Source organism: Stegostoma tigrinum, chromosome 22, assembly GCF_030684315.1.
Source record: "Stegostoma tigrinum isolate sSteTig4 chromosome 22, sSteTig4.hap1, whole genome shotgun sequence".
NCBI classification, from domain to species: Eukaryota; Metazoa; Chordata; class Chondrichthyes; order Orectolobiformes; family Stegostomatidae; genus Stegostoma; species Stegostoma tigrinum.
This window is the reverse complement of record NC_081375.1, coordinates 14,575,668-14,603,384: the sequence shown is the minus strand read 5'-3', so window position 1 is coordinate 14,603,384 and position 27,717 is coordinate 14,575,668. Positions and strand designations below refer to the sequence as shown.

Sequence of the window (27,717 nt, the reverse complement as noted above, 5' to 3'; positions counted from 1 at the left end):
CTGCAGAACTTTATATATATTTCAGTAAGAGTAGCTCTTCTAACTCTAATGATATAGAGTCATTGTTATTGAGTCATAGAGATATACAGCATGGAGACAGACACTTTCGTCCAAGTTGTCCATGCCAACCAGGTGTCCTGAATAAGTCTAGTCTCATTTGTCAGCATTTGGCCCATATCCACCTAAACCCTCCCTATTCATATACCCATTCAGATGACTTTTAAATGTTGTAATTGAACCCGCCTCCACCACTTCCTCTGGCAGCTCATTCCATACATGCATCGCCCTCTGCGTGAAAAAATTGCCCCTTAAATCCATTGTAAATCTTTTCCCTCTCACCTCAAACCCATGCCCTCTAGTTTTGGATTCTCCCCACCCTGGGGAAAAGACCTTGTCTGTTCATCCTATCCATGCCTCTCATGATATTACAAGCCTCTTTAAAGTCACCCCTCAGCCTCTGACACTTTAGGGGAAAATAGCCCCAGCCTATTCAGCCTCTCCCTAATGCTCACACCCTCCAACCATCGTAACATCCTTGTAAATCTTTTCTGAACCCTTTCAAGTTTCAGAACATCCTTCCTATAGCAGGAATACCTGAATTGCACGCAGTATTCCGAAAGTGGCCTAATCAATGCCCTGTACAGCCATAAAATGACCTTCCAACTCCTATACTGTATGCATGACCAATAAAGGCAAGTATATCAAACGCCACCTTCACTATTCTATCTACCTGCAACTCCACTTTCAAGGAACTATGAACCTACACTCCAAGGTCTCTTTGTTCAGCTGTGCTCCCCAGGACTTAACCATTAAGTGTATAAGTCCTGGACTGATATTTCTCTCCAAAATGCAGCACCCCACATTGATCCAAATATATCTGCCACATCTGGCCCATCAGCCCTTCTGATCAAGATCCTGTTGTATTCTGAGGTAACCTTCTTTGCTGTCCACTAAACCTCCAATTTTGCTGTCATCTGCAAACTCACTAACCATATCACCTATGTTTGTGTAAGCCAAAGCTACCAAAAGACTTCAACTTCTTTATTACATGCCCCTCACAATACCTGACAACTTTCCATTTACTTTAATTACTTGCTGTACTTGCATTGTAATATTTTGTACCTCTGTGTTTTGCACACTCTGTGTAATTGAGTAATACATTGCTTCCTACCAAAAGTGAACAAGCTCTTTTTCCCACATTACGTACCATCTGCTAACTTTTTGCTCAATCAGTCAGTTTGTCTGTAACTCTTTGCAGGTTCCTTATACCTTCGGAACCAACCTTTCTATCTATCTTTGTATCATCAGCAAATTTAGCTACCCTATATTCAGTCCCTTCGTCCAAGTCAGAACGATAAACTATAAACAGTTGAGACCCTAGCACTGTAAAACTCCATTGTCACATCTTGCTGAACTTAATTTGGTATCTATATTTAATGAGATAGATTGGAAATTAATATTGAAGAGTTTAATTGTGTGGTACTGATTGGCAAAGATTGACTTGTGTCAAAGTATCCAATTGTATGAGTTGACATGTAAATCAAGGATGTATTTAACGTTTATTTAGTTGCAAGTCTGTTTATCATAAGCATGTTTGCAGTTTTGTTTTGCAAGAAATCATTTTCTGTAGTCCCTTTTCCATATGTTTTGGCCTACATACTACTAAATAAAAATAGTTCAGCCTTTTTCCGAGCAAAGTTTGATGGGTAGATCCCAAAATCTCCTCAGTTTCTTTAAAGTAAATAATCTGGAAATTGTTCAAATATGTCATTGTGTGTATATTCATTCTGCTCCCTCCTATCGTTACAGACTTTAAATGGGGGCTCAAATAGAGAAAGTATACATTTTTGCTGGATAGTGGAAACTTTAACTCAGTCACTATGTCAAAAATTTAGACAAAGCAAACAAAATGTTAAGGCTTTATTCATTCGCTAGATGTGGGTACCACTGGGAAGACAGGCATCATTGCCTCTCTCTGAGTTCTCCAAGCAAATGATGGGTCCTTGAATCCTTACACTCACGGTGATATATTCAAAGTAGAAGTTTGATAGAGCTAGGTGCCTTGTTAAGGCAATTAACAATCAAGTATGTTGGTGTGAGCCTTGAGTCCTACTTGGCCAGACTGGGTAATAATAGCAGGATTACATCTTAGATATATTCTAATCAACTTGTTTAGAGATGTTATGAGACAGTATGGAGCAGATGGAACTTGAACCTAGGATTCCTGGCTTAGAGGGACACTACCACACCAAAAGAACCATAGGTTTAATGCCCAAAGGGATGTTAGATATTCAGCTCAACTGGCTTTATGACTGTTGGAGCAAATACTCTTAAATATAGCTGCCAGATTTGAGTCGGGCAGGCTGACATAGCTTGAATTTAAATTCCAGTCATTCACTCTGCTGTCAGGTTTGTTAATCTTGATGAAGAAATTGACTACAGCACATTCCATTCAATGGGACTTTTCTTCAAAGCTAAACATATACCTCTTTATGAAGCATGTATTCTAGTCAATTTATCTGATTTATAGGATCGACAGAACACAAATTGGACATGTTCTCGGAGATCCAAGGAAAAGAGAAACAGTTGTTGCTCCTGACAGAGAGATGTCTACAGTTTCTTTTTTAATTATTCGCTTACTGACACATACAGCTATGATTTTAGGAACAATAGAAGATCCTCAGGTATTCAATTGATTTAATAATATTTTGGTTTACTGATAAATTATATCAATACTGTTAACAAGTTTCTTCCCAGAATTATTTTTTAAAAACGATATCAGGATGTTTTGTGCAATATGTTAAGACTCATCCCTGGCAAAGTTCCACAAGTTGTTACAGTTCCAGACAGGATATACCAAACCGTTAAGCTTCCAGATGAGGAAGTAGACCGCGTCTCCCGTATTTCCCGCAACACATCCCTCACACCCCGCCCCCGCCACAACCGCCCCAAGAGGATCCCCCTCGTTCTCACACACCACCCTACCAACCTCCGGATACAACGCATTATCCTCCGACACTTCCGCCATTTACAATCCGACCCCACCACCCAAGACATTTTTCCATCCCCTCCCCTGTCAGCTTTCCGGAGAGACCACTCTCTCCGTGACTCCCTTGTTCGCTCCACACTGCCCTCCAACCCCACCACACCCGGCACCTTCCCCTGCAACCGCAGGAAATGCTACACTTGTCCCCACACCTCCTCCCTCACCCCTATCCCAGGCCCCAAGATGACATTCCACATTAAGCAGAGGTTCACCTGCACATCTGCCAATGTGGTATACTGCATCCACTGTACCCGGTGCGGCTTCCTCTACATTGGGGAAACCAAGCGGAGGCTTGGGGACCGCTTTGCAGAACACCTCCGCTCAGTCCGCAACAAACAACTGCACCTCCCAGTCGCAAACCATTTCCACTCCCCCTCCCATTCTCTAGATGACATGTCCATCATGGGCCTCCTGCAGTGCCACAATGATGCCACCCGAAGGTTGCAGGAACAGCAACTCATATTCCGCCTGGGAACCCTGCAGCCATATGGTATCAATGTGGACTTCACCAGTTTCAAAATCTCCCCTTCTCCTACTGCGTCCCTAAACCAGCCCAGTTCGTCCCCTCCCCCCACTGCACCACACAACCAGCCCAGCTCTTCCCCCCCCCCACCCACTGCATCCCAAAACCAGTCCAACCTGTCTCTGCCTCCCTAACCGGTTCTTCCTCTCACCCATCCCTTCCTCCCACCCTAAGCCGCACCCCCAGCTACCTACTAACCTCATCCCACCTCCTTGACCTGTCCGTCTTCCCTGGACTGACCTATCCCCTCCCTACCTCCCCACCTATACTCTCTCCACCTATCTTCTTTACTCTCCATCTTCGGTCCGCCTCCCCCTCTCTCCCTATTTATTCCAGTTCCCTCTCCCCATCCCCCTCTCTGATGAAGGGTCTAGGCCCGAAACGTCAGCTTTTGTGCTCCTGAGATGCTGCTTGGCCTGCTGTGTTCATCCAGCCTCACATTTTATTATCTAGGAACTGGCTCCACTTTGGTTACCTGCCTTTTTGGTTGGTCACAACTGTGATGCCTACACTTGTGATACCTTGCTACTGGACCAAAGGAGCCAATTTAACCAGGCTTTCCAGACTTAACAAATGAATGAGTTTATTTGTTGCTAATTGCAAGAAGAAATTATAGTGCAACACATGCGCAGAAATTAAGAATAGGAAATGAGTCCAAAATAGATATGCTGATCAGTCTCTGGGTTCTTGTGACAAGTCAGCCGTTCAACATTAGGAGTTCAGCAGTCAGTCTTCAGTAGATTGTGGAGTGTTGATAATTGAAGTTTATTTCAAGTTCCTTGGCTTTTTGCAGGTTGACTGCATTTTTTTGGCCTGTTTTCTTTTGACAGTGGCTGGCTGACACTTGGAGTGAGGAAGTGTCTTTTTAAACTGTGACCTTCGCAGCATTCTGGTCCGCACATTAGTAGATCAGGCCACCAACATACAGATCATTGTTATAGCTCGTTTTTAAGCCCTGTGCTGTGTGTTCTTTAAATGGAAAAATGCACCGTGTCTCTGTCCAGACTGCTCTCTTTTCTCCTATAATTTTCACATTCTGAAAGACAGAGGTTTACAGTTAATTTTGTACTGCATATCTTCCTTTGAAGCTTACTTGACAGCTGTGGTTTTGATATTTCACATTACCTCTCCAGAAAGCCAGGATTTATACCTACAGTCATCTTTTAGCTGTATGTCACATTTTTTTCAAAAAATAAATACGTTGTAATTAAAAATGCACTGTGCCTGTTGAGAACCAGGATTATGAACTGTGGCAATGACAAATGCTTGTTTTGGTTATGGGTTATTGAGAGAATTGTGTGGAGTTTGCATGGTGTGTATGTGTGCGTGAGCACGTTTTCACCGGGTGCTCCGGTTTCCTCCCACAGTCTGAAGATGTGCGGGTTAGGTGGATTGGCTATGCTAAATTGCCCCATAGAGTCCAGCATATGCAGGCTAGGTGGATTACCTATGGTAAATGCAGGGTTGGTGGGATGCTGTTTAGAGAGTCAGTGCAGACTCAATGCATCAAACATAATGGGAACTGCAGATGCTGGAGAATTCCAAGATAATAAAATGTGAGGCTGGATGAACACAGCAGGCCAAGCAGCATCTCAGGAGCACAAAAGCTGATGTTTTGGGCCTGGACCCTTCATCAGAGAGGGGGATGGGGAGAGGGAACTGGAATAAATAGGGAGAGAGGGGGAGGCGGACCGAAGATGGAGAGTAAAGAAGATAGGTGGAGAGAGTATAGGTGGGGAGGTAGGGAGGGGATAGGTCAGTCCAGGGAAGACGGACAGGTCAAGGAGGTGGGATGAGGTCAGTAGGTAGATGGGGGTGCGGCTTGGGGTGGGAGGAAGGGAAGGGTGAGAGGAAGAACCGGTTAGGGAGGCAGAGACAGGTTGGACTGGTTTTGGGATGCAGTGGGTGGGGGAGAAGAGCTGGGCTGGTTGTGTGGTGCAGTGGGGTGAGGGGACGAACTGGGCTGGTTGAGGGATGCAGTAGGGGAAGGGGAGATTTTGAAACTGGTGAAGTCCACATTGATACCATTAGGCTGCAGGGTTCCCAGGCGGAATATGAGTTGCTGTTCCTGCAACCTTCGGGTGGCATCATTGTGGCAGTGCAGGAGGCCCATGATGGACATGTCATCTAGAGAATGGGAGGGGGAGTGGAAATGGTTTGCGACTGGGAGGTGCAGTTGTTTGTTGCGGACTGAGCGGAGGTGTTCTGCAAAGCGGTCTCCAAGCCTCCGCTTGGTTTCCCCAAGGTAAAGGAAGCCGCATCGGGTACAGTGGATGCAGTATACCACATTGGCAGATGTGCAGGTGAACCTCTGCTTAATGTGGAATGTCATCTTGGGGCCTGGGATAGGGGTGAGGGAGGAGGTGTGGGGGCAAGTGTAGCATTTCCTGCGGTTGCAGGGGAAGGTGCCGGGTGTGGTGGGGTTGGAGGGGAGTGTGGAGCGAACAAGGGAGTCACGGAGAGAGTGGTCTCTCCGGAAAGCAGACAGGGCTGGGGATGGAAAAATGTCTTGGGTGGTGGGGTGGGATTGTAAATGGCGAAAGTGTCGGAGGATGATGCGTTGTATCCGGAGGTTGGTGGGGTGGTGTGTGAGAATGAGGGGGATCCTCTTAGGGTGGTTGTGGCGGGGGCGGGGTGTGAGGGATGTGTTGCGGGAAATACGGGAGACGCGGTCAAGGGCGTTCTCGATCACTGTGGGGGGAAAGTTGCGGTCCTTAAAGAACTTGGACATCTGGGATGTGCGAGAGTGAAATGTCTTATCGTGGGAGCAGATGCGGCGGACGCGGAAGAATTGGGAATAGGAGATGGAATTTTTGCAGGAGGGTGGGTGGGAGGAGGTGTATTCTAGGTAGCTGTGGGAGTCGGTGGGCTTGAAATGGACATCAGTTACAAGCTGGTTGCCTGAGATGGAGACTGAGAGGTCCAGGAAGGTGAGGTTACGTGAAACAGTCCCTCTTCCGCACCTACACAGGCCCCAAACCCCACCTCTTCCTCCGGTACATTGATGACTGTATCGGCGCCGCCTCTTGCTCCCCAGAGGAGCTCAAACAGTTCATCCACTTCACCAACACCTTCCACCCCAACCTTCAGTTCACCTGGGACATCTCCAGCACATCCCTCACCTTCCTGGACCTCTCAGTCTCCATCTCAGGCAACCAGCTTGTAACTGATGTCCATTTCAAGCCCACCAACTCCCACAGCTACCTAGAATACATCTCCTCCCACCCACCCTCCTGCAAAAATTCCATCCCCTATTCCCAATTCCTCCGCCTCCGCCGCATCTGCTCCCACGATAAGACATTCCACTCCTGCACATCCCAGATGTCCAAGTTCTTTAAGGACCGCAACTTTCCCCCCACAGTGATCGAGAACGCCCTTGACCGCGTCTCCCGTATTTCCCGCAACACATCCCTCACACCCCGCCCCCGCCACAACCGCCCTAAGAGGATCCCCCTCGTTCTCACACACCACCCCACCAACCTCCGGATACAACGCATCATCCTCCGACACTTTCGCCATTTACAATCCGACCCCACCACCCAAGACATTTTTCCATCCCCACCCCTATCTGCTTTCCGGAGAGACCACTCTCTCCGTGACTCCCTTGTTCGCTCCACACTGCCCTCCAACCCCACCACACCCGGCACCTTCCCCTGCAACCGCAGGAAATGCTACACTTGCCCCCACACCTCCTCCCTCACCCCTATCCCAGGCCCCAAGATGACATTCCACATTAAGCAGAGGTTCACCTGCACATCTGCCAATGTGGTATACTGCATCCACTGTACCCGGTGCGGCTTCCTCTACATTGGGGAAACCAAGCGGAGGCTTGGAGACCGCTTTGCAGAACACCTCCGCTCAGTTCGCAACAAACAACTGCACCTCCCAGTCACAAACCATTTCCACTCCCCCTCCCATTCTCTCGATGACATGTCCATCATGGTCCTCCTGCAGTGCCACAATGATGCCACCCGAAGGTTGCAGGAACAGCAACTCATATTCCGCCTGGGAACCCTGCAGCCTAATGGTATCAATGTGGACTTCACCAGTTTCAAAATCTCCCCTTCCCCTACTGCATCCCTAAACCAGCCCAGTTCGTCCCCTCCCCCCACTGCACCACACAACCAGCCCAGCTCTTCCCCCCCACCCACTGCATCCCAAAACCAGTCCAACCTGTCTCTGCCTCCCTAACCGGTTCTTCCTCTCACCCATCCCTTCCTCCCACCCCAAGCCGCACCCCCATCTACCTACTAACCTCATCCCACCTCCTTGACCTGTCCGTCTTTCCTGGACTGACCTATCCCCTCCCTACCTCCCCACCTATACTCTCTCCACCTATCTTCTTTACTCTCCATCTTCGGTCCGCCTCCCCCTCTCTCCCTATTTATTCCAGTTCCCTCTCCCCATCCCCCTCTCTGATGAAGGGTCCAGGCCCGAAACGTCAGCTTTTGTGCTCCTGAGATGCTGCTTGGCCTGCTGTGTTCATCCAGCCTCACATTTTATTATCAATGCATCAAAGGCCACTTTTCTGCATGGTAGGGATTCTACGATTCCATTTGGTTTTGCAGTCTTGGGAATGGATTAAATATTAAAGGGTGTGGTTCAAGTTTCTGCCCTGTTTTAAGCAAATATCTGCATATTAGTCATCTGCCTGGGGATCCTGAATTTTCTTGTACAATCGTACTCCAATTTTATAACTAACTAAGATTTTGTCAGTATAGCTGCCAGGGCTCCTAGTTTGTCATCAGAATATGCAAGCTACAAATCCCTTTCTTGTAATGTCAGTGTGGTCAGCAAAGGAATTGAATTATATTTGTCGTCCGTTCAAATTGGTGTTTGCTCAAAAACAAGGCTTCAAAAGTTTGTTCTGAACTTTGGTGATTCAGCTTTTCACATTAGGATGTAAACTTGTACTGCATGTTTCATTGCATATAATTATATAAAATGGCATTAGGACCTGTTATTTTAAGAAAAGGATATAGATTACATAGACTAAAAGGAGGAAAAATGAGAAATAAAGAGAAAAATATGTGAACAATAGACTAAGTAGAGCTAGTTTGATGATCCTGAACTACTCACACCGCAGCAATAAATCCTGATTCTAGAGTCCATATCTGGTCACAGCCTAGGCTCTTCCCTCTGTGTATAGTGCTCAGGATTATCTCATCATTTTAGATAAGACTTGTTTCTTGATAGCTCAGAGACTGCAATCATGTCATACTACGATTTTTCTACTTTATGGCACAATATCAGCTCATGCACAAACATGAAGTGAACTTTGCACACCCTGAAAATGAATACAGGTTTCAATTACAAGATTACCTGCTTATAGTAAGTTAATTTTTAATAAATCAACAAGACTGGATAATATTTGGTATGTTTTTCTACAGTCAATAACATTCATTATAAAAGCAGAGGTGCCAAATCCAGCAGCTTTTCTTTGGTGTCATTTTGAAAAAGACATGGAACAACTGATAAGATCACTAGGAAAGAGTGCAGATGAAATTGCCATCGTCGTTCATATCATTCTCAGCCATCTCATTCAGCTGAAGGGGTGTAAGTAGTTCCCTTTTTTTATAAAAGCAGCAAATTGAATTAAGTAAATAGTTAAAAGAAATACTGGCCAATTTGTTCATTGAAATACTGCATCTCATACCTCTATTTTAGTGTCTTCTCCTCAATATGAAAGACTCTCCAGTAAACAGCAAAGAAATAATTGGGAGAAACTGATTTTGCAACATGTGGTAACTCCTACACTGAAGGTATTTTTCTTTTGTGTTTCTGCGTATTAAAATATTGTTTAAATAACTTAAAAACTGCTTCAGATAAATTAATAATACAAATGTATTATATATTATGACAAATGTAGTAGAAAACAGTATTTAACTGGCCATTTAAAGCTACCACTGAAATATTCCTGCGTGACCTAAAAAGTTAAATCCAATTAAACTTTTGAGGCCAGTAATGTAGCTTGTGATCATGTGGTTTCAGATCAAAAGAGTTCGGCATATAGTTGCCGTTCTTTCTCCAAAGATATAAATCAATATTAGAAGCTTTCACCTTAAAGTGTGCCATCTGGAATGTAATGGACGTATGCCAGGTACTGATCTATTTTTAGGTTGGTTACATGACTGGTCCATTTTACTCTTTAACACCTCAAGAGACTGGGATTCTGAAGGCCTGTGTTGAGCCAAGATCTACAGTCTGACAGGGCAAAATAGGCAAATATGTCTCCCAGCTTGGGAGTGCTCAGCAAAGAGATGCCTTGCTGATTGCAATCCTTGTTCTTGTAAAGGGTCACAATTTTTGCATCACAAGTGTCTTGGAGCTCTGCACCCTGCCTCTAGCAGAGTCTGAAAAGTTGATGCAGATGCTGCAGATTGCCAGTTTCCAATACTGGTTTCCCATGCACCGCGTTTTTTAATTCACTGGGACATGGGCATTGTTGGGTGGGCCAGCATTTGTTGCCTGTCCCTAGTTGCTGTTGAGAAGGTGGTATTGAGCTGCCTTCTTCAGCGGCTTCAGTCAGTCTGCTGTAGTTAGACCCACAATGCTGTTGGGGAGGGAGTTCCGGGATTTTGTCCTAGTGACACTGAAGGAATATCAATATATTTCCAAATCAGAATTGAATGGCTTGGAGCGGACATTGCAGTGGTGGTGTTCCCATATAAGTGCTGCCCTGTCCTTCTACTTGGTAGTGGGTGAGTTTGGAAGGTGTTGCCTCAGGATCTTTGATGAACTTCTGCAGTGCATCTTGTAGATGGTACATATTGCTGCTATAATGTATTGGTGATAGAGGGAGTGTATGTTTGAGCATGTTATTTCAGTCAAACAAGCTGTTTTGTCCTGGGTAATGTCAAGTTTCCTGAGTGGTGTTGGAGCTGCAGTCATCCCATGCAAGTGGAGAGTATTCCATCACACTGCTGATTTGTACTCTGTAGATGATTGACAGGACTTTGAGAAATCTGTAGGTAAATTACTCGCTGCAGGATTACTAGCCTCTGACCTACTGTTGTAGCTATAGTATTTACATAGCTAGTTCAGCTTGGTTTCTAGTCAGTGGTAGCCCCATGATGTTGATGGTTGGGGATTCACGGATAATGCCATTGAATGTAAAGGGACAATAGTTAGATTCTCTTTTATTGGATATGGTCATTGCCTGTTACTTGCTACATCTCAGCCCAAACCTGTTCAAATTTTGCTGCTTTTATACAATTTCTGAGGAGCCATGAATGATGCAATCGTCAGCAAATATCCACTCCTGACCTTACAAAAGAGGGAAAGCCATTGCTGAGGCATCTGAAGATGTTTGACGCTAGGACACCCCCCTGAGATGGCTGATCTCCAGCAACCACCATCATCTCCCTTGGTGCTACGTATGACTGAGCCAGTGGAGAATTTTACTCCTGATTCCCCTTGACTGTAGTTGTGTTAGTGTTTCTTGATGCCACACTGTCGAATACAGCTTGAAGTCAAAGGTATATATTTTTGTCTCACCTGAGGAACTCAGCTCTTTTGTCCACATTTGAATCAAAGCTGTAATGAGGCCAAGAGCTGAGTGCGCCTGGTGGAACAGTGTGTGTTGGAAAGCAGATTATTGGTAAGCAAGTGCTGTCTGATGCTACTTTCTATCATGTGAATGATGAACGATAGCAGACTGATTTGGCAGTAATTGGATGAGTTGGATTTGTCTTGCATTTTGAATGCAGGACACACCTGGGCAGTTTTTACGTTATTGGATAGGTGCCAGTGTTGTAGCTGTACTGGAACAGATGGAAGGCTGCCTTCACTACTTGAATGTAATTAATTGACCTAAAGAGTGAAAGATACTTTGTAAATGCACTATGTTTTTATCCTGTTTTGTCTTCTTGCTGTTCTATTTTAAAACCAAATTACTAAAATGGTATGTAGATAGGTGTGAAAAGCCAATTAATATTTGTTGTCATTTAATTTGTGGAACTTTATTTTAACAGAACCTGGACAGAAATCTTGCAGACATCAACAACCAAATAAGTCAGGATAAAAGAATAAGTTCAAATCCTATTGTCAAAATTGTGTACAGTGACCCTCGAACATTTCTTAAACTACCTGAAGGGCAAGCACTGCACACTTCTACTATATGGAGCTGCCGGAAAAGAATCTCCATTGAACACTTAAGACACATAGTGGAACATAAGGATGGGAAAGATGCTGTACCCATCCTTTGGAGGTTTCTACAAAAGGTATTTGACACAAAGCAAAGCTATTTTATTCTTATCAATTGAAAGATGGCCTAGTTTAAAGTTCCAGTGGCAAGAATTTTCAACATTGTGGCCACAAAAAATACACTGATACATTTTGACAGAGGATGCACTAATCTCAGACATCCAATAAGTTTTAAAGTTGCTTTGAGCCCTGTATCAGTCTCTTGGACAAGCATTATTCCTTGGAAAATCCATAACTAGCGGGCACAGGTTTAAGGTGAGAGGGGAAACTTTTTCAGACAGAGCGTGGTGCTTGTATGGAATGAGCTGCCAAAGGAAGTTTAAAAGGTATTTGGATGGGTACAGGAATAAAAAGTGTTTAGAGGGATAAGGACCAAATGCTGATAAATGGGACTAGATTTATTTAGGATATCTGGCCAGCATGGACAAGTTGGACCAAAGGGCCTGTTTCCATGCTGTACAGCTGTATGGAGCACAAAATACCATGTCTTAAATTATCACAAGGCATCCATTTTAAGGCATAAAACACCAGAATAAAGTGTATCTGAAGTCTGTGATGTAGCATATGTATCAACAATGACTATCGTTGCCTATAGTTTTACGGATGAATTTTTTATTGTAGTGGGTGCATTTTTTGAATGGTTAGATGATTCAATTCACCCAAAATGTTGAGTTGACTGCAGAACTTTATGCACGGTCGAAATGTTATTCATAAATAGTTCCTGGAAACAGCAAGCTTGAAAAATGTAATTGGGAAAAATAGGCCCTACTTTGAGTAGATTTTTTTTGTGGATTGAGAAACATACGAAGAGAGAATAAGGCTGCTTGAAGTAGTATTATCAGCAATGGGATGGAGGGGCAGGAAGAAAACATCAAGAATGACATTGGAGTGAGTAAGTGTAAGGGACAAATGAGTGAGGAACCAGAGAGGTGAGGGCTGAAGAAATGAATGAATTGGAATTTATGTGGAAATGGGTTGAAGTGGCAAAGTATAGACAGATTGGGAGTTTATGGAAGGAGGAGAACAAGAGCTGAAAGAGAAGGCAGTGGATCAGGCATCTGAAAGTAACAGAGCAAGGATTTGAGATAAAGGTTCTGTTGTTTGCAACATTTTCTAATATGGTATGTATCAACATGTACAACTTCTTGTTTTCTCTGTTCATGTCTGTATTAACAGGATAAATGTTTCTTAAGCACAAATTAGTGAACTGTCACTTGCTGCTGCTAGTTGTATTGTACGTTCTGTGGCATTTCTGTAACGTGTTAACAATCTCCTAATGTGCAGGAAGCTCAGTTAAGATTGGTGAAGTACCTGCCAGAATTACTGACATTCCAGTATAACTTGGTCAGACGATTCCAGAACGCAACTGAAGTACCTACAGAATCTGTTCATGAGTTTCTTCAGAACATTAGTCCAGGTAATTCTTTTTCACAAAGCAATGCAGACTTGAGTCCTTTCTGAACAAAGTATCTGTTGTTATTCCAAAATATGCATTGTGTTTTTCAGAATCTTTAAAGCATACATTTTCATCTCAAATCTCATGTTTCATTTATGTGTGGAATCAACTACGAACATTCCTTGCTACTAATGGTGAGTCTTACCAATGTTGTAACAATTGAATTAACTACAAAATGAGCATTTAGTTAGCCAAAAAAAAGTAATCCACAAACTTGTTTGATAAAAGGTAATCTTATAGCAAGAATGTCGCATTTCTATCGTCACAGTTTAGTTGTGATGTATTGGGATGCGAAAAGCAGGATCTAATTCCGATGAAACTAGGCATATAAATTAAATATTCCAGGGAGAAAAAAGTATCCAAAAATGACCTCTAAATCATTTATAGAGTCATGGAGATGTACAACATGGAAACAGACCCTTTGGATCAATTCAACAATACCAACCAGATATCCTATGTAATATAGTTCCATTTGCCTGTATTTGGCCCATTTCCTTCTAAACCTCTCCTGTTCATGTACCCACACAGATGCCTTTTAAATGTTGTAATTGTACCAGCCTCCACCACTTTCTCTGGTAGCTCATTCCATGCAGGCATCACCCTCTGTGTGAAAAAGTTGCCCCTTCGGTCCCTTTTAAATGATTCCCTTCTCACCTTAAACCTATGCTGTCTAGTTTTGGACTCCCCTACCCCGGGAAATTCCTTGACTATTCATCCTATCCATGCCTCTCATGATTTTATAAACCTCCATAAGATCAGCCCTGAGCCTCCAACCTCCAGGGAAAATAGCCTCAGCCTCTCCCGCTCAAACCTTCTAATGCTGGAAACATCATTGTAAATCTTTTCTGAACCCTTTCAAGTTTCACAACATCTTTCCTATAACAGGGTTGTCTCTGAGCCCCTGTAATTCGAACACCTGGTCTGTACATTTCAGCCTTGTTTGCATTACTGAAACTTGTCAGTTTGTCTGTTTAAATGTTTGGAGCCGATAGGTTTGCTGCAAAAATCCTAAATTGGAACATTTAACAGAAAGGCAATACCTAACAAACAAAGTCCTGTCACTGACCAAGAACATTCCACAAAGCATTGCAGCCATCATAGTATTTTTTTGTAGTGACTGTTGCATTGTAGTCAATTTGAGTCTGTGGCATTCATTTTAATGATAAGTGACTGAAATAAAGAGTTTGCTTAACCTATTTGCTCACAGCAAAGTCCCAACAATACTAATATTATAACAACCAACGTAGTTTGGAAGTGTTGGCTGAGGGAAAAATATTGGCAAGGTTACCAAGTCATCTTGGTGACCTGAGCTTCTTCCGAGTAGTGCTTTGGGATCTTTTAAATACATCTGAGACAGTTAATGAGGCTCAGTTTAAAATCCCATTGGCAAGTGATGCCTCAGACCGGGAAACAGTCCCTTAAGGGCACTGGAATATTAGGCTGAATGCTGTCAACCTGCACCATAACTGACACTAATCTGTTGCAACTTAATACGTTTTATGTGTGGTTTACAACAGATCTCAGCTAATGCGAGTACCAATTAAAATCTGTACATTTCTTCCAGAGGTGAATGATCTCAGAATAAAAATAGTAAAAGCATTTTAAAGGATTTCAGCCTTCGGGCCGTGAGCGTATTCCTTGAATAACATATCATTACTATTTCAACATTGTTGATATTAAAGATAATGGACTTTTTATTTGCAAATCTCAAACTCTCTTACAGGTGAAATTAAGATTCCTGAGGAGTACTGTTCTTTTGATTTGGACATGAAAAACTGCAGACTCGAAGTCCTGCTCCCCCGTCGACAGAATCTTGGCTTGTGCTCTACAGCATTAATTAGCTACCTTATAGCTCTTCATAATAAATTTGTTTATATAGTGGAGAAGTACACTAGCAAATCTACAATGTGAGACTTTTTTGCATGTATATTGATGCTTTAAAACTCTTAACTGTCTATATTAATGGCCTAATAATAGGAACTTCCCTGTTGAAGTAAATGGATGTGTTTTCGTCATTTTGTTTTCATCGTTTCAAATTTTTATTTTTCTTGCTTGAAGTAAAATACTACTGAATGCCAAAAACCCCCAAACCCGAGGAATTTTTATTTTAAAAATAGAAATATAGGAGTTTGGAAGTTGGGGTGAACTCTTGACAGTTTAAGCTTGAATAGTAGTTGTAATGTAAAAATCACAAGGATTTTCCCCATGCCCCAAAATTTGCAAAACATCAACATTGAATCAAATGTTGTCATTTGTCATTTTCCAATAAGCATAAAAAATACTTGATGCTGAATACTTTCAGGAGTATTTGGTGACCACTTGAAGCACCATAGCACACAAAGGTATGGGTTAATTGGTGGAAAAGAGGATGGGAGTAAATCAGTGCTTGATGATTGGCAGGGACTGGACTGTAAAACTCTGTGGTAGATGCAGACATGTTAGCGTCTTTTAAGATATATTTGGACAGGTACATGGATGAGCAGGGAGCAAATGGACACAGACCGTTAGAAAATAGATAACAGGTAGACAGAGGATCTTGATCGGTGCAGGCTTGGAGGGCTGAAGGGCCTGTTCCTGTGCTGTAGGTTTATTTAGTTTCTTTGTTTTTGTGACCTCAGATGTAGAAAAGAAAAAAGACCTTCCAATTAGCAAATGAATGACAGCACCATTAGAAAATCACAGCATTGGAAAGTAAACAGAATGTAAAAGTCTATTTCATGGAATAAAATTCCGTTGTGCCCTCACTTGTTCACAAGTGTGTAACATGTGTAAAAGCATGTAGCCAGGAAGGATTTCCTTCTATCACTGTAACCCCCATCAATCAATCATACATATAAATTATTGTATTCAGTCTTGTGTTCATCTTAATAAACTTTTTTCTTCTTGGAATTTACAGGTATTCAATCAATCCGTCGGATGTTGCTGACTTGCACGTAATTAAATATGAGATCGGGAGAGATCTGATTCCTCTCATTTCATCCAACTGCCAATACACAATGGAAAAAGGAGGGGAAACCATGTTTGAGTATGACTTGAAGAGAATTGAACAGCAGCTTACTTATAGATTCTTGAAAGGAAAACCACTTATAAACTTAACAGTAAGTCAAAATCACAGTAATTAAAAAAAACTCTGTATAATAAGTCATTCACCAACTGAGTGTACCCTACCTAATAATAGACCTTGTGAATTATATTAGCACAATACTCTATAAAGACATCGTATTTCTTCCATCATTTTTCAGGGAATTCCAACACTGATTTACAGACAAGAAAAAAATTATGAAAATATCTTCAAAGATGTGAAGAACAAACTGCCTCAGGTACTTGCTTTTTTATGGTTCAAGTGGGCTTAAAGGTCTCGGAGAATAAGAAAAACAGAAAATGCTGGGAATACTCGGCAGGCCAATACTTGGGGTGGGAGAAATGGAGGTGAAGTTTCAAGCCAACAACTTTTCATTAAAATTCAGAGTAGTTAATGATTTAGCACTAGGCCTGAAGGGAACAGAAGGGAAGGTTTGTCTTACAGTGGAAGGCAAAAACAATTACATGTCAAAAGGAATGATGGTGCATGGCAGAAATGGGTGGTATTGAAACAAATGAAGAAACAAAAGGTTGTTCCATGGGAGATCTCCATCTCGCAGATAGTTGTCCTTCTCTTTCAGTCCAATCCAAATAGAATAGCCTCCTGAAATATATCTTTTAACATTATAGAAATGGTTTTCAAGGTTTGTTTTGAATTGCTGTTGCTTCATACTGCCTTAGTTCTTCAGGTATTGTTTTTGTTTGTTTTGCATCCAAGAACTTTTCTAGTTTAGCAGACGGTGAGTATTTTATCAATAGCCTTAATTAATTTCTTTTAAAACGAACACATTAGAGTAGAAAAATCATTGAAACACTGCTAGTTTAGAGTGAATCTTCCTAACATTTTCCATAATCTTGAAAACTGCAGCTGGATATGAAATTCTCAAAGTTTGATGGCCTGCTAAAGAGATCTCACTGATGCACCAGAATAATATATTGGTGAGAATATGAATAACATAGACTGCTAATAGACTTGAACTCTGTGTTTCCCTCCAACATAAAATATCTTGTAATGTTACCAATTTGCAGTATTTTCTTCATCTAGTTTCTTGCATCCCAAATCATATCCAACAATGTTTTTCCTTTTAGGAGTTACTGCCAAACTCAATTATTAATGCAATAAGTGGCGAACTACAATCATATAGTGATGTGTGTGAAGCATTCGCTGCTGTGGAAGTTACTTTAGGATTTCTGGCCATGTCAGGGGGGGATCCTAATCTACAGCTTGTGGTTTACTTGAAGGAGGTATTACAAATGGAAGATCAAACTGCACCACATATACTGGAAGTAAGAACATTTATCCTGAATGCATAATAAGATACTCTGGATTTATATTGTTTTAATCTGACAGACTGTGTCCTTTTTCTTCCCTTGAATGGTTTACAAATTATTTCTATTTTGTACTGTATAAATATAAATTGGTTTCTACTTGCTTATCCAGAACTGACATTGATGAATAAAATACACTACTGTAATATTCATGCTGACAAATTTTGATATTCAATGTCAACATGACTCAGTTGATAGCCCTCTAAATCAGAGCCACTCTAGAACATGACGATATCTTTTGGGCAAATAGTTAAGCACAATTTTGAGGGAGCACTGTGCTACTGGAGGTAAGAGTTCAACATTATGTCAAGACCTATATAGGCAAAATCCTGCAGATGCGAGTAAAATTACATCTCCTGTTTATTCAGATATTGACATCCCATGTCATGAATTGAAGAAGAGCAGGGAGTTCGCCTGGTATCCTAGCTAAGATTGATGTGCTCAGTCCGTGTTAGGAACAAAAATTGGTCATTTGTCCAATTTCTGTTGTGTAACCTCGCTGCAAGTTGCCTGCTGAATTTCCCCAAATCTCAATGATAACTCCACTTCAAATTCACTCATCGTATTTGTATAACCCTCTTTTAGAGACAAGCAGTAAAGTACTGTATAAATTCTAGTTGTTAAAATCTAATTCTATTTAGACTTAAGTGATAGTCTCTACTGAATTTTACCTAGATTCATCATTCAAAGTCATCTTATTTGGAAAAAATATCCTCCATGCTAGGGGATTGATCTGGATTATCTTAAGATTTCAGTATCAAGTATTACTTCTATAAATTTTACTTCTTTCTGCGATTTTTTTTAAGAAGTCTTTTGCCCATATTAGCTTTGTTTCCCATTCATAATAGAAATGATGGGACATTGTATATGGCTGTTTGAATCTGTGAGAACAAGAAGTACAAACATTTTTAATACATGTTAAATACATTATTTTTACTCAAGGCATTGAGAAGGTGCAACTTGAAACACATCCAAGCACTTTGGCAACTCCTTTCTGCAAGGAAATCAGAATGCTTCCTCCGTCTGAAGCAGGTAAGGATTTGAATTTTAGCTGCAAGAATCCATTTATTTTTCATGGGCTATAGATCGTGCAGCCGAGGTTTAGGTCCCTTCCCTTGATCCCCAGAAAAGGTGAGGCTGGGGCTCCTCCCTGAAATACTACATGTTAATGAGTCCATAGGAAATGCCAACATTTGACACAATGAGAGTGAAATAATTGGTAATATATGTCTGGATTTGGGTGGTGTGTGACTTGAAGGGTAGTTTGAAGATTATGGTACACCTGCATCCTTGCTATCATCACAGTGGTGGAGGGAATGGACATTCGATAATGCTTCAGGTTCTTGTCAGCTTCCTGCAGTGCACTCTTTTATTCATTGAATGCATTGAATTCAGTGGCAAAGATGCTGTTTTAAATAGACTGCTGTTCTTAGATATTATTAAGCTTTTGAGCATTTTTTAGGTGCGCCCACTATTACATATATGGAAGAATTTACATAATTGTGCGTGACTATGGATATTTTGATTTATAGTCTGTTTTCAGCTAAAATTTATATTGAGCCATGTTATCAAAAAGTAAGCATTGAAATGCAATGGCCTAGTGGTATTATTGCAAAACTATTAATCCAGAAACCCAGGCAATGTTCTGAGCAACTGGGTTTGAATCTTGCCATGGCTGATGATGAAATTTGAATTCAATTAAAGTCTGGAATTAAGAATCTACAATGAAACCATTGATTGGGAAAAGCTCAGCTGGTTACTAATGCCCTTTAGGGAAGGGCATCTGCCATCCTCACCTGGTCTGGCCTACATGTGACTCCAGACCCACATCAATGCGGTTTCTTAATTGCCTTATGGGTAATTAGGGATGGGAAATAAATGCTGGTTTAGCAATCAAATGTCAAAATGTGAATTAAACAATTAGATATAATTGCTAAAAAGCTACTCCATCTGCTTAGTTAACAGGCTCAGCCAGGCTACAGTGTAAAGATGCAGGTTTAAACTTTTCACAAAGAGATATGCACAGTTCTTGGGAGCAGTGTTCTGTCCTATTTGCAGCAACCAATGTTCGGTTCAGAGCACCATATGATAGTGGCTGGAGGTGGAATTCCTAGTGTCCTCTTAAATTTCAAAGACAGCCTTGTATTAGGAGAGCTAAAGTGCAAACGTACCCCAAAGGTTTATGCCCTCCAGACAAAAAAAACTAAAAAGATAATAATTGTTGATAGAAAAATGTTGATACTCATCTTTATTTGTTGATATGTATGAGGGTTCTTGGTGTGACTACAGGCAGTAACTAGATTGGACCTTTCTGCCTACTGCACACTACTCTCTTATACCCAGTTCTCAGTAAATACAGAAGAGCACTGGTATACTTCATCCCAGTTGTAGTGAGTTTGGGTTTACTCTTCAGCATGCTGTTGCGTAGCTGATCCACATCTCTTTGGGAAGGAGATAGATAGATATAAGACAAAGGTTGTATTCAACCCAGGCTATTGCTGCATGTCTTCTAGCAGTCTGTTTTGATCACCATTGGCTTGAGACTCAGAAGTGGTTAGCCAACTACCCTCTGTGCACCATAAGTTGTGAAAAACAGGGGAATGCAGAGGAATGTTATTTATATCAAAGAGATACTATAGGATTTCAGTCAAGATGAGCAACTGTAAATTTATCAAGAAATAATTTGGCATTTGATTAGTAGGAACATCAAGGCACAGTGTAAAGCATAAAATGTTGAATTAATTTTATAGTGCAGATTAAAAAGATTGCTGTAAGTGTATGGTGCATACTTATACTGAAGGGTTACAACTAGTTTAATGCAGTAGGCAAACCATTAAAAGATCAAAGAGAGAAACATATCAATCAAAGTTAAAGCTCTTCATTGATTTTGTGTGTGTATCTTTAGGATCCTTTCTCAGGCATTCGAAATGAATATAAAGAGGACCTCAGTGCAGAGGAAAGGAAACGATTGCATAATTTCTTCATGCAAGCAAGCATAGATATATTTATACTGGAGCTGCATGAAATGTTGATTTTGAAATGCAAACATGTTCAACCATCAGAAGCTTTAAACGCATCGTGGAGGTATGCCAACTTGTTATAAAAGTTATCCTTCAGTTTGACATCATGAAGTGATTTACATGTCAATTTTTCAGTAAACAAATTAAATGTAGAAATACAGAGTTTAAATTAGTAGAATATACATAATGATAACTCTGAATCCTTCAGTTTGTCATTTGCTCACCAAGGGAAAAGAGATTTTCATGGAGTACTTTCTGGCCTTGTATGATTTTGGTGTAGTTGGTGTAGTGCAATATGTAGTTAATCATGTTCATTATCATGGTCCACCAAAATCAATCCTCATAACCCGTCACCTGGGAACTACTTTGTTAGCGAAACTAGTATGTGTAAAATCAAGCCAAGTCACCCTATTTTATTTTAATGTCTGCCAAGAGGAGCACAGCAATGCCCATGATCTACACAACTCAGTTGCTGAAATGGTGAATTGATGGTAAATGATGGGGATACTGAAGGCTATGAAAACAGTTAGCAAAGGATGGGAAAAGAGGCTCTGCTTCAAATTTCTTAATTCAGAACAATTTTAGAAGCTTTTTGTAAGAAGTTAAAATCTGATTGATTTTCCAATATCTAAAGTCATCTTTATTTTTCAGTTTGAAAGATTCATTGAGAATTCTTATGGATATGAAAGACGTGGATCATTTGCCAGAACTTGAAGACCTTTTCCCAAATGAAATTCTATTGTCAAAGAGTGTGGAGACATGGAAAGCAGCTGTGAATTTCAAACGGGAGCGATTACAAGTTTCAAGATAATTTTGAAGAACCAATTAGACAAGAGCTTTGTTACACAGCCATAACTATTGAATTCTGACTTAAAATAGAGATCATAGCAGAAACAATTACTTTGTCATTCCTTTTCCTTTATCACTGAAGCAATGATTTATCAAGGACTGTGACAGATATAACTGCCTTTGTTTTGCACTCGGAGTTCTTTGAAGAGGTGTTTGAAGTTTACAAAAACTACTGATATTATTAAAAGTTAGTCGGTCATTACTCATCTTGGTGTCTTAATCCAAGGTCAGTTAAGCATTGTAACACATTATGAAATTATAATTTTCTTTTGCACTGCATATACATTTACAGTACATGAATATAGGTGTTAGAATATATTCTGCTTGCCATAATGAAAAATGCATACAATCTTCTATCTTCATTGAGGTGCCTTTATGTTAAAATGCTGCTTAAAAATGTGAATGTTGGTTTCTGAAATGAAACCACATTTGAATAAAGACTTGCAAGTGCTTTTTTTGGAAAACTTTTCAGTTAATTTTGAAAACATAATGTTTGCTTTTAATTTTCAGCATTGCCTGTAAGTTTTTACAAAAATCAATAAAGCGTGTTAATTTAAAAATACATACTTTTTAACAGTGGCAAGCCGTTATTATTTTAAAGTGATGCAGCAGCAAAACTAGTTAACATCATCAGTATCAGAGCAAATATATTTGTCTCTATCTTGTCCTCCCAATTTAACAATATAGTGAGGCATTGTATACAGTTTGATGGAAACTTAAATAACTCGAGTGTTACAGGCTGCTGTGGTTAATTTCACCAACCTTGAATGACCATAAATTAGCCCTTTATGAGGAAGGGCTTAAACTAATTTCGCAATAGGGTAGGCAATTCGATGAAATATTAGAGAGGAGAAATAAGATGTACAGATGACTTGAAGAGAAAACTAGCAGTAAACTAAAGAGCAGTTCAGGAACGAAAAGAATCAGAATAGTCCATGTCATGCAATCTGATACAGTTTTGAGGAGAATGTCTGTAGAATGCAAATAGTATGGTGAGCTGCATGCACTGCTCACCACTTAGGGCCATGATATGAACGGGAACAAGAGTAGCCCACTCAGTCCTTTGAGTCTCCACCATTCAATAAGATCAAATAGCAGACCTGATTTTAACCCCGACTCTACTGATAATCTTGCATCTCCTTAATAATCCACAATCTATCAACCTCTGCCTTAAAAAAATCAAGATTCTACATGCCCCTTGAGAAAAGAAATTCTAATGATTCTCAACCTTCAGAGAAAAATGTTCATTCGTTTCTGTCTTAAATGGGCAACCCTTTTTTTAAAACTATGGTCCCTAGTTCTAGATTCTGTCACGAGGAATCATCCTTTCCAGATCCATCCGGTTAAGTCACCTCAGGATCCAGAAAATACAAGTCTTTCCTTTATAAGGCAATCCACCTAGTATACATTCTCTGAACAGCTTTCAACACATTTAACATCCTTCATAAGTATGGTGACCCGTACTGTACACAGTACTCCAGATATAGTCTCACCAATGCCCTGTATAACTGAAATATAATCTCCCTACTGTTGCATTCAATTTCCCTTCAATCTCCTGATTACTTGCTGTACCTATATACTAACCTTTTGCACTAGGACACCCAGATCTCCCTGCATCTCACGCCTGTAACCTCTCACCATTGAGATAATATCCTTCATTGTTCTTTTGGTAAAATGGACAATTTCACACTTTCCCACATTGTACTCCATTTGCCAGATTTTGCCCACTCACCACCTACCTATAACCCTTCAATATTTACTATCCTACCAGTCTTTGTGTCATCAGAAAATTTAGCCATCATACCTTTAGTCTGTTTATCCAAGTTATTTGTATAAATTGTAAAGAGCTGAGGCTCCAGTATCAATGGCTGTGGCACACCACTCGTATCATCCTTTCTCTCTGGAAAAGACCCATTTATTTCTACTTTTTGATTCTCATTAGGCAGCCAATCTTCTATCTATCCCATTATGTCACCCTTTACATCATGAGCTTTTATTTTCCATGGTGACCTTTGATGTGGCACCTTATCAAATGTCTCTGGAACTCCAAGTACAATACCTCCACTGGTTCCCTTTTATCTACAGCATTAGTTACTTCTTCAAAGAACTCCAATTAATTAATTAACCATAATTTTTCCTTGATAAAACCATGTTGGTTCTGCCTATATAATGCAATGGCCATGTTAGAACTGGTTCAGTGAGGGAGTGCATTAAGAACTTAATATTCCTGCCTACATGATATTTTGGATAGATTCCACTCTGTTAGCGAGTATTGATAGAAGAAGCTATTAAAGTGTTGGTGAGGGTTGGCATAGTTCACAGGTTGAAGACAGAATGTATTCAGTCAGAATTAAAGAATAATTGATGAACTGTTACCTTATTAGGTGTGATTTCAACTTACCAAATAGTGGGAAAGAAATTTGCCAGTTTCAATTATCTTAGTACAGACTGGGATGAAAACAATGTAGCGGGGGGGGGGATTCTTTGATCTACACACAATAGAACTTTATCAGATTGTTTGCAGTTCAACAAGGAAGGTACAAATGTTATATCTACTTAAAATGGAATGGAGTAAGGCAAATGGGATATATTTCAAAGGATGAAAAAGTGATCAAACGATCAGGTTTAGAATAGTTGAAAACCGCCAATATGGAAAAGCATGTAATTGAAAATGTAGAGGATAAAATGAGGTAGCAAAAGGATTTATGGTAAGTGCAAAATATTATAGTGGAGAACAAACTGAATGAAAGTATCAAGAGCCAGAAGAAGGGAAATAAATGAGGCAAACAAGACAGGAGAATAGATTACCTTTTAACAAAAACGGGAACCAGGAGCCTTAGAAGTACAAAAGGGGGAGATGGATAACTACACAAATTTGAGGCCAGTTAGGGACTGAAGTAGTAATATTGTAGATGCAGTAAGCAGAGTTGAGCTATACATGCTTTGCATCTGTCTTCAACAGAGAAGGTGCTGCTAATGTACTGGCAAAAATGGAGGCAGTACTGGATAGGATTTTAAAAAAAAGGTATTTTAAAAGGTAAGCTATACTTGAAGATTAAACAAAGACGTAGAAGGTTCAGGAGACTGAATTTCCGATCATTGTCATAAAGAAGCAGTGGTACTATTAGGGAACATTGTTACGCACTGAGATAGTAATGTCTGGAATGCACAAAACAGTGGTTAAACCAGATTCAATAGTAACATTCATACCTAAGGGGAAGCATGAGATTAAGCAAGCTAGAAATTGTAAAACAATTATTTTCTATAGGTATTTACAAAGGAAAAGAGCAAGAAGTGATTGTTGATCATCAAAAGAGTGAGAATGGGGAGTTAATCACAGATGAAAAGAACAAATATTTTGCTTCTATCTTCATTACAGAGGATATAAAAAATTCGCAGTAATACTTGTAAATGAAGAGGTAGAAGAGAGAGAGGAACATGTTGAAATTACAATCACTAGGAAAGTGGTATGGATAAAAATGATGGAACTGTGGGGTGCCACATCCTCTGGTCAGATGGACTTTATCCCAGGGTTTTAAAACAGGTGGCTGATAAGGTGTTGAGTCTTCAAAATTCATTAAATTCAACAAAAAAACTTCATCAGACTGCAAAGTATTGAATATAATCCCTCTGTTTAAGAGGGAAAAGAAATGGGAAACTATAGGCATGTCAGGTTAATATTTCATTAGAAATGACCCATTTCTGAAGAAGGGTCCAGACCCAAAACATCAGTCTTCCTGCTCCTCTGATGCTGCCTGGCCTGCTGTGTTCATCCAGCTCTACACCTTATTATCTTAGGTTAATGTTTGTTGTGGGGAAGGTGTTAGAATCAGTCATTAAGAAGGTTATAGTTGGACACTTGGAAAATGGAGAGGTTCTCCAAAAATGTGAAACACAGAGAAATTTAGGTGTTCTTGTCAATAAAACACAATGGGGCTGGCATGAAAGAGTTGATGCCTGGGACAGATCAGCCATAATTTTGTTGAATGGTACAGCAGGCTTGAGAGGCTGAAAGTCCTACTTCTGCTGCGAACTCATAAGGTTGTATTTGTTGCCTTGCCATCAAATATGATACAATAAGCCCTGGTTCCACTAGGATATCCAGCTTGTTTAATATCACTATTCTGAGGAAAGGGCACCAGCCCCAAAATGTTAACTCTGATTTTTTCTTCACAGATACTGCCAGACTTGTTGAGCTTTTCCAACAATTTTGGTTTTGTTCTTTTACTGTTGTTGGGTCAACACCCTGGAATTCCCTCCCTAACAGCATTGTGGGTCTACCTACAACACAATGATTGCAGTGATTCGAGAAGGCAGCTCACCACCACCTTCTCAAGAGTAACTAGGGATGAGCAGAAAATTTTGGCTGGCTGATGATGCCCATGACCCACAAGGGAATTTTAAAAAGCTACCAGGACCTTTTGAGTAGGAAAAACATCAGTCCGAAACGTCAGCTTTTGTGCTCCTGAGATGCTGCTTGGCCTGCCATATTGAGCCAGCTCCACACTTCTGTTACCTTGGATTCTCCAGCATCTGCAGTTCCCATTATCACAGTGCAGTAAAACTAAAGGACAGGAGATGGCACCATAAACACACAATGGCAAATAGCACTTTAAATCCTTACAACTTGATATTTCAAACTTTTGATACCATTGCTTTTGCTCTAGTGACCTATATTTATTTCTAAGTCATCGAATTGAATTTATGTCATGCAATTTAACATTACCAATACTTGACTATTCACAACAATCTTCTCATGCCACAACTTATTCAAGTTTGACATGGTAGCTCAGTGATTAACACAACTGCCTCACAGCACCAGGCACTTGGGTTCTATTCCACCCTCGTGCAACTCTGTCTGTCTGTGTGTGTGTGGAGTTTGCACATTCTCCCTGTGTCTGTGCAGGTTTCCTCTGGTGCTCAGGTTTCCTCCCACCATCCAGGCTATTTGATTAGCCATGGGAAATAGAGGGGTGAGTCTGGATGGGATACCCTTTGGAGGCTCAGTGGGCCTGAACGGCCTGCTTCCACATTGTGGGGCTTCTGCTATTCTAATATAGCATAACTAATTAGCAAATAACTGGGAGTTTATCCTGTAGAGGAATTAATGAGGGAGGGATGACTAAAGTTCTAAGAATACGTTAGAAATTGAAGGGTTTAAGGAGAAAATTTCCAAAAGGGGGAGCACAAGGAGACCATTCAATGAGATTAATCTGTATCCTAATGTTATTTACCCATTTTGTTTCCAAAATTCACAATTCCCTTCTCTAATGAAAAACAGAGTTAGCATCCACTACTTTTTTTTTGAATAGGAGAGAGCCATCCTTTGTGGAAGTATTTCCTTCTACCTTAAATGGCTCTGCTTTTGAAGTCATGTCCACATATCCGGTACTCTCTCACCGGTTGTCCTGTTAACTCTTTCCATGTTCCTCTGTTGTGATCAAAATTAAAAGTATCTTCCTTTGTATCTTAACTTTTGGATATCTGGTTACAATGCAGGACAAGATAGCCTCATCTCTTGCCACATTGGTTGTAAAAATAATTTGAAAGTAAATTGGAGTTCCCTATCAATATCTCCAGGAACAAATGGCAGGTTTGTTTCCTTTTGTAAGTCCGCACTAGGTGCTTAGTGCAGTGCTTAGTTACTGCTGTAAGGAAGTACTGATTTCTTGAGTTGTGTGCTCAGTGCCGCCTGAACGCTAAATGTCTTGGAATTGCTGACCAAGACCAATGCCAAACAACTTTGCTTTTTGTCAGTAAATGTCAATCAATCTCTGTTCAATGTACAGCAGATCCAGAAGGCCCTTGTGGCCCTACCTCCGAGCAAGCGGCCAGGGTTCAAGTCCGATATGCACCATAGGTGCATAATAACATCTCTGAACTGGTTAGAGAATATCTACAACTGATCCCGACAGAATATAAGGAAAGTCCAGTGTGAAGAGCCCTGGAAGCATGCTACACTTACCATATGTTCTGCTTCAAATTACTCAAAGCTAAATGACTACCAACAGATTGAAGCTACTATATTGTAATGGATTTGTTGGCTCAATGCAAACAGATTCTAAGTGGATGAGTTAACAGCCGGATTCAGATTGCAGAAATAGGAACGACTTCCCTGTAAAACGCCAATTAGCAATTTAGTATTGTAGCAAAATGTCAAATGCTTATTCTCACTGTTTTCAAGTGGCAGCTGCATTGCTGTGGAGAA

General features: G+C 40.6%; 1 protein-coding gene across 8 annotated transcripts in view; it reads left to right on the top strand.

Moving 5' to 3' along the window:
* The window catches only part of LOC125463570 (E3 ubiquitin-protein ligase rnf213-alpha-like), a 205,762-nt gene extending 183,714 nt beyond the window's left edge, over positions 1-22,048 (top strand). For all 8 annotated transcript variants that reach the window (XM_048554962.2, XM_048554967.2, XM_048554969.2 and 5 more), the window contains 13 exons: positions 2,531-2,684; positions 8,960-9,125; positions 9,237-9,331; positions 11,543-11,791; positions 13,059-13,191; positions 13,281-13,364; positions 14,954-15,137; positions 16,127-16,328; positions 16,473-16,550; positions 17,401-17,598; positions 18,583-18,672; positions 20,546-20,724; positions 21,312-22,048. In XM_048554962.2, coding sequence (XP_048410919.2) covers positions 2,531-2,684; positions 8,960-9,125; positions 9,237-9,331; positions 11,543-11,791; positions 13,059-13,191; positions 13,281-13,364; positions 14,954-15,137; positions 16,127-16,328; positions 16,473-16,550; positions 17,401-17,598; positions 18,583-18,672; positions 20,546-20,724; positions 21,312-21,471 — 1,972 coding nt within the window. In that variant the 3' untranslated portion in view covers positions 21,472-22,048. The remainder of the gene's footprint in view (positions 1-2,530; positions 2,685-8,959; positions 9,126-9,236; positions 9,332-11,542; positions 11,792-13,058; positions 13,192-13,280; positions 13,365-14,953; positions 15,138-16,126; positions 16,329-16,472; positions 16,551-17,400; positions 17,599-18,582; positions 18,673-20,545; positions 20,725-21,311) is intronic.
* The last annotated feature ends 5,669 nt before the right edge of the window (positions 22,049-27,717 follow it).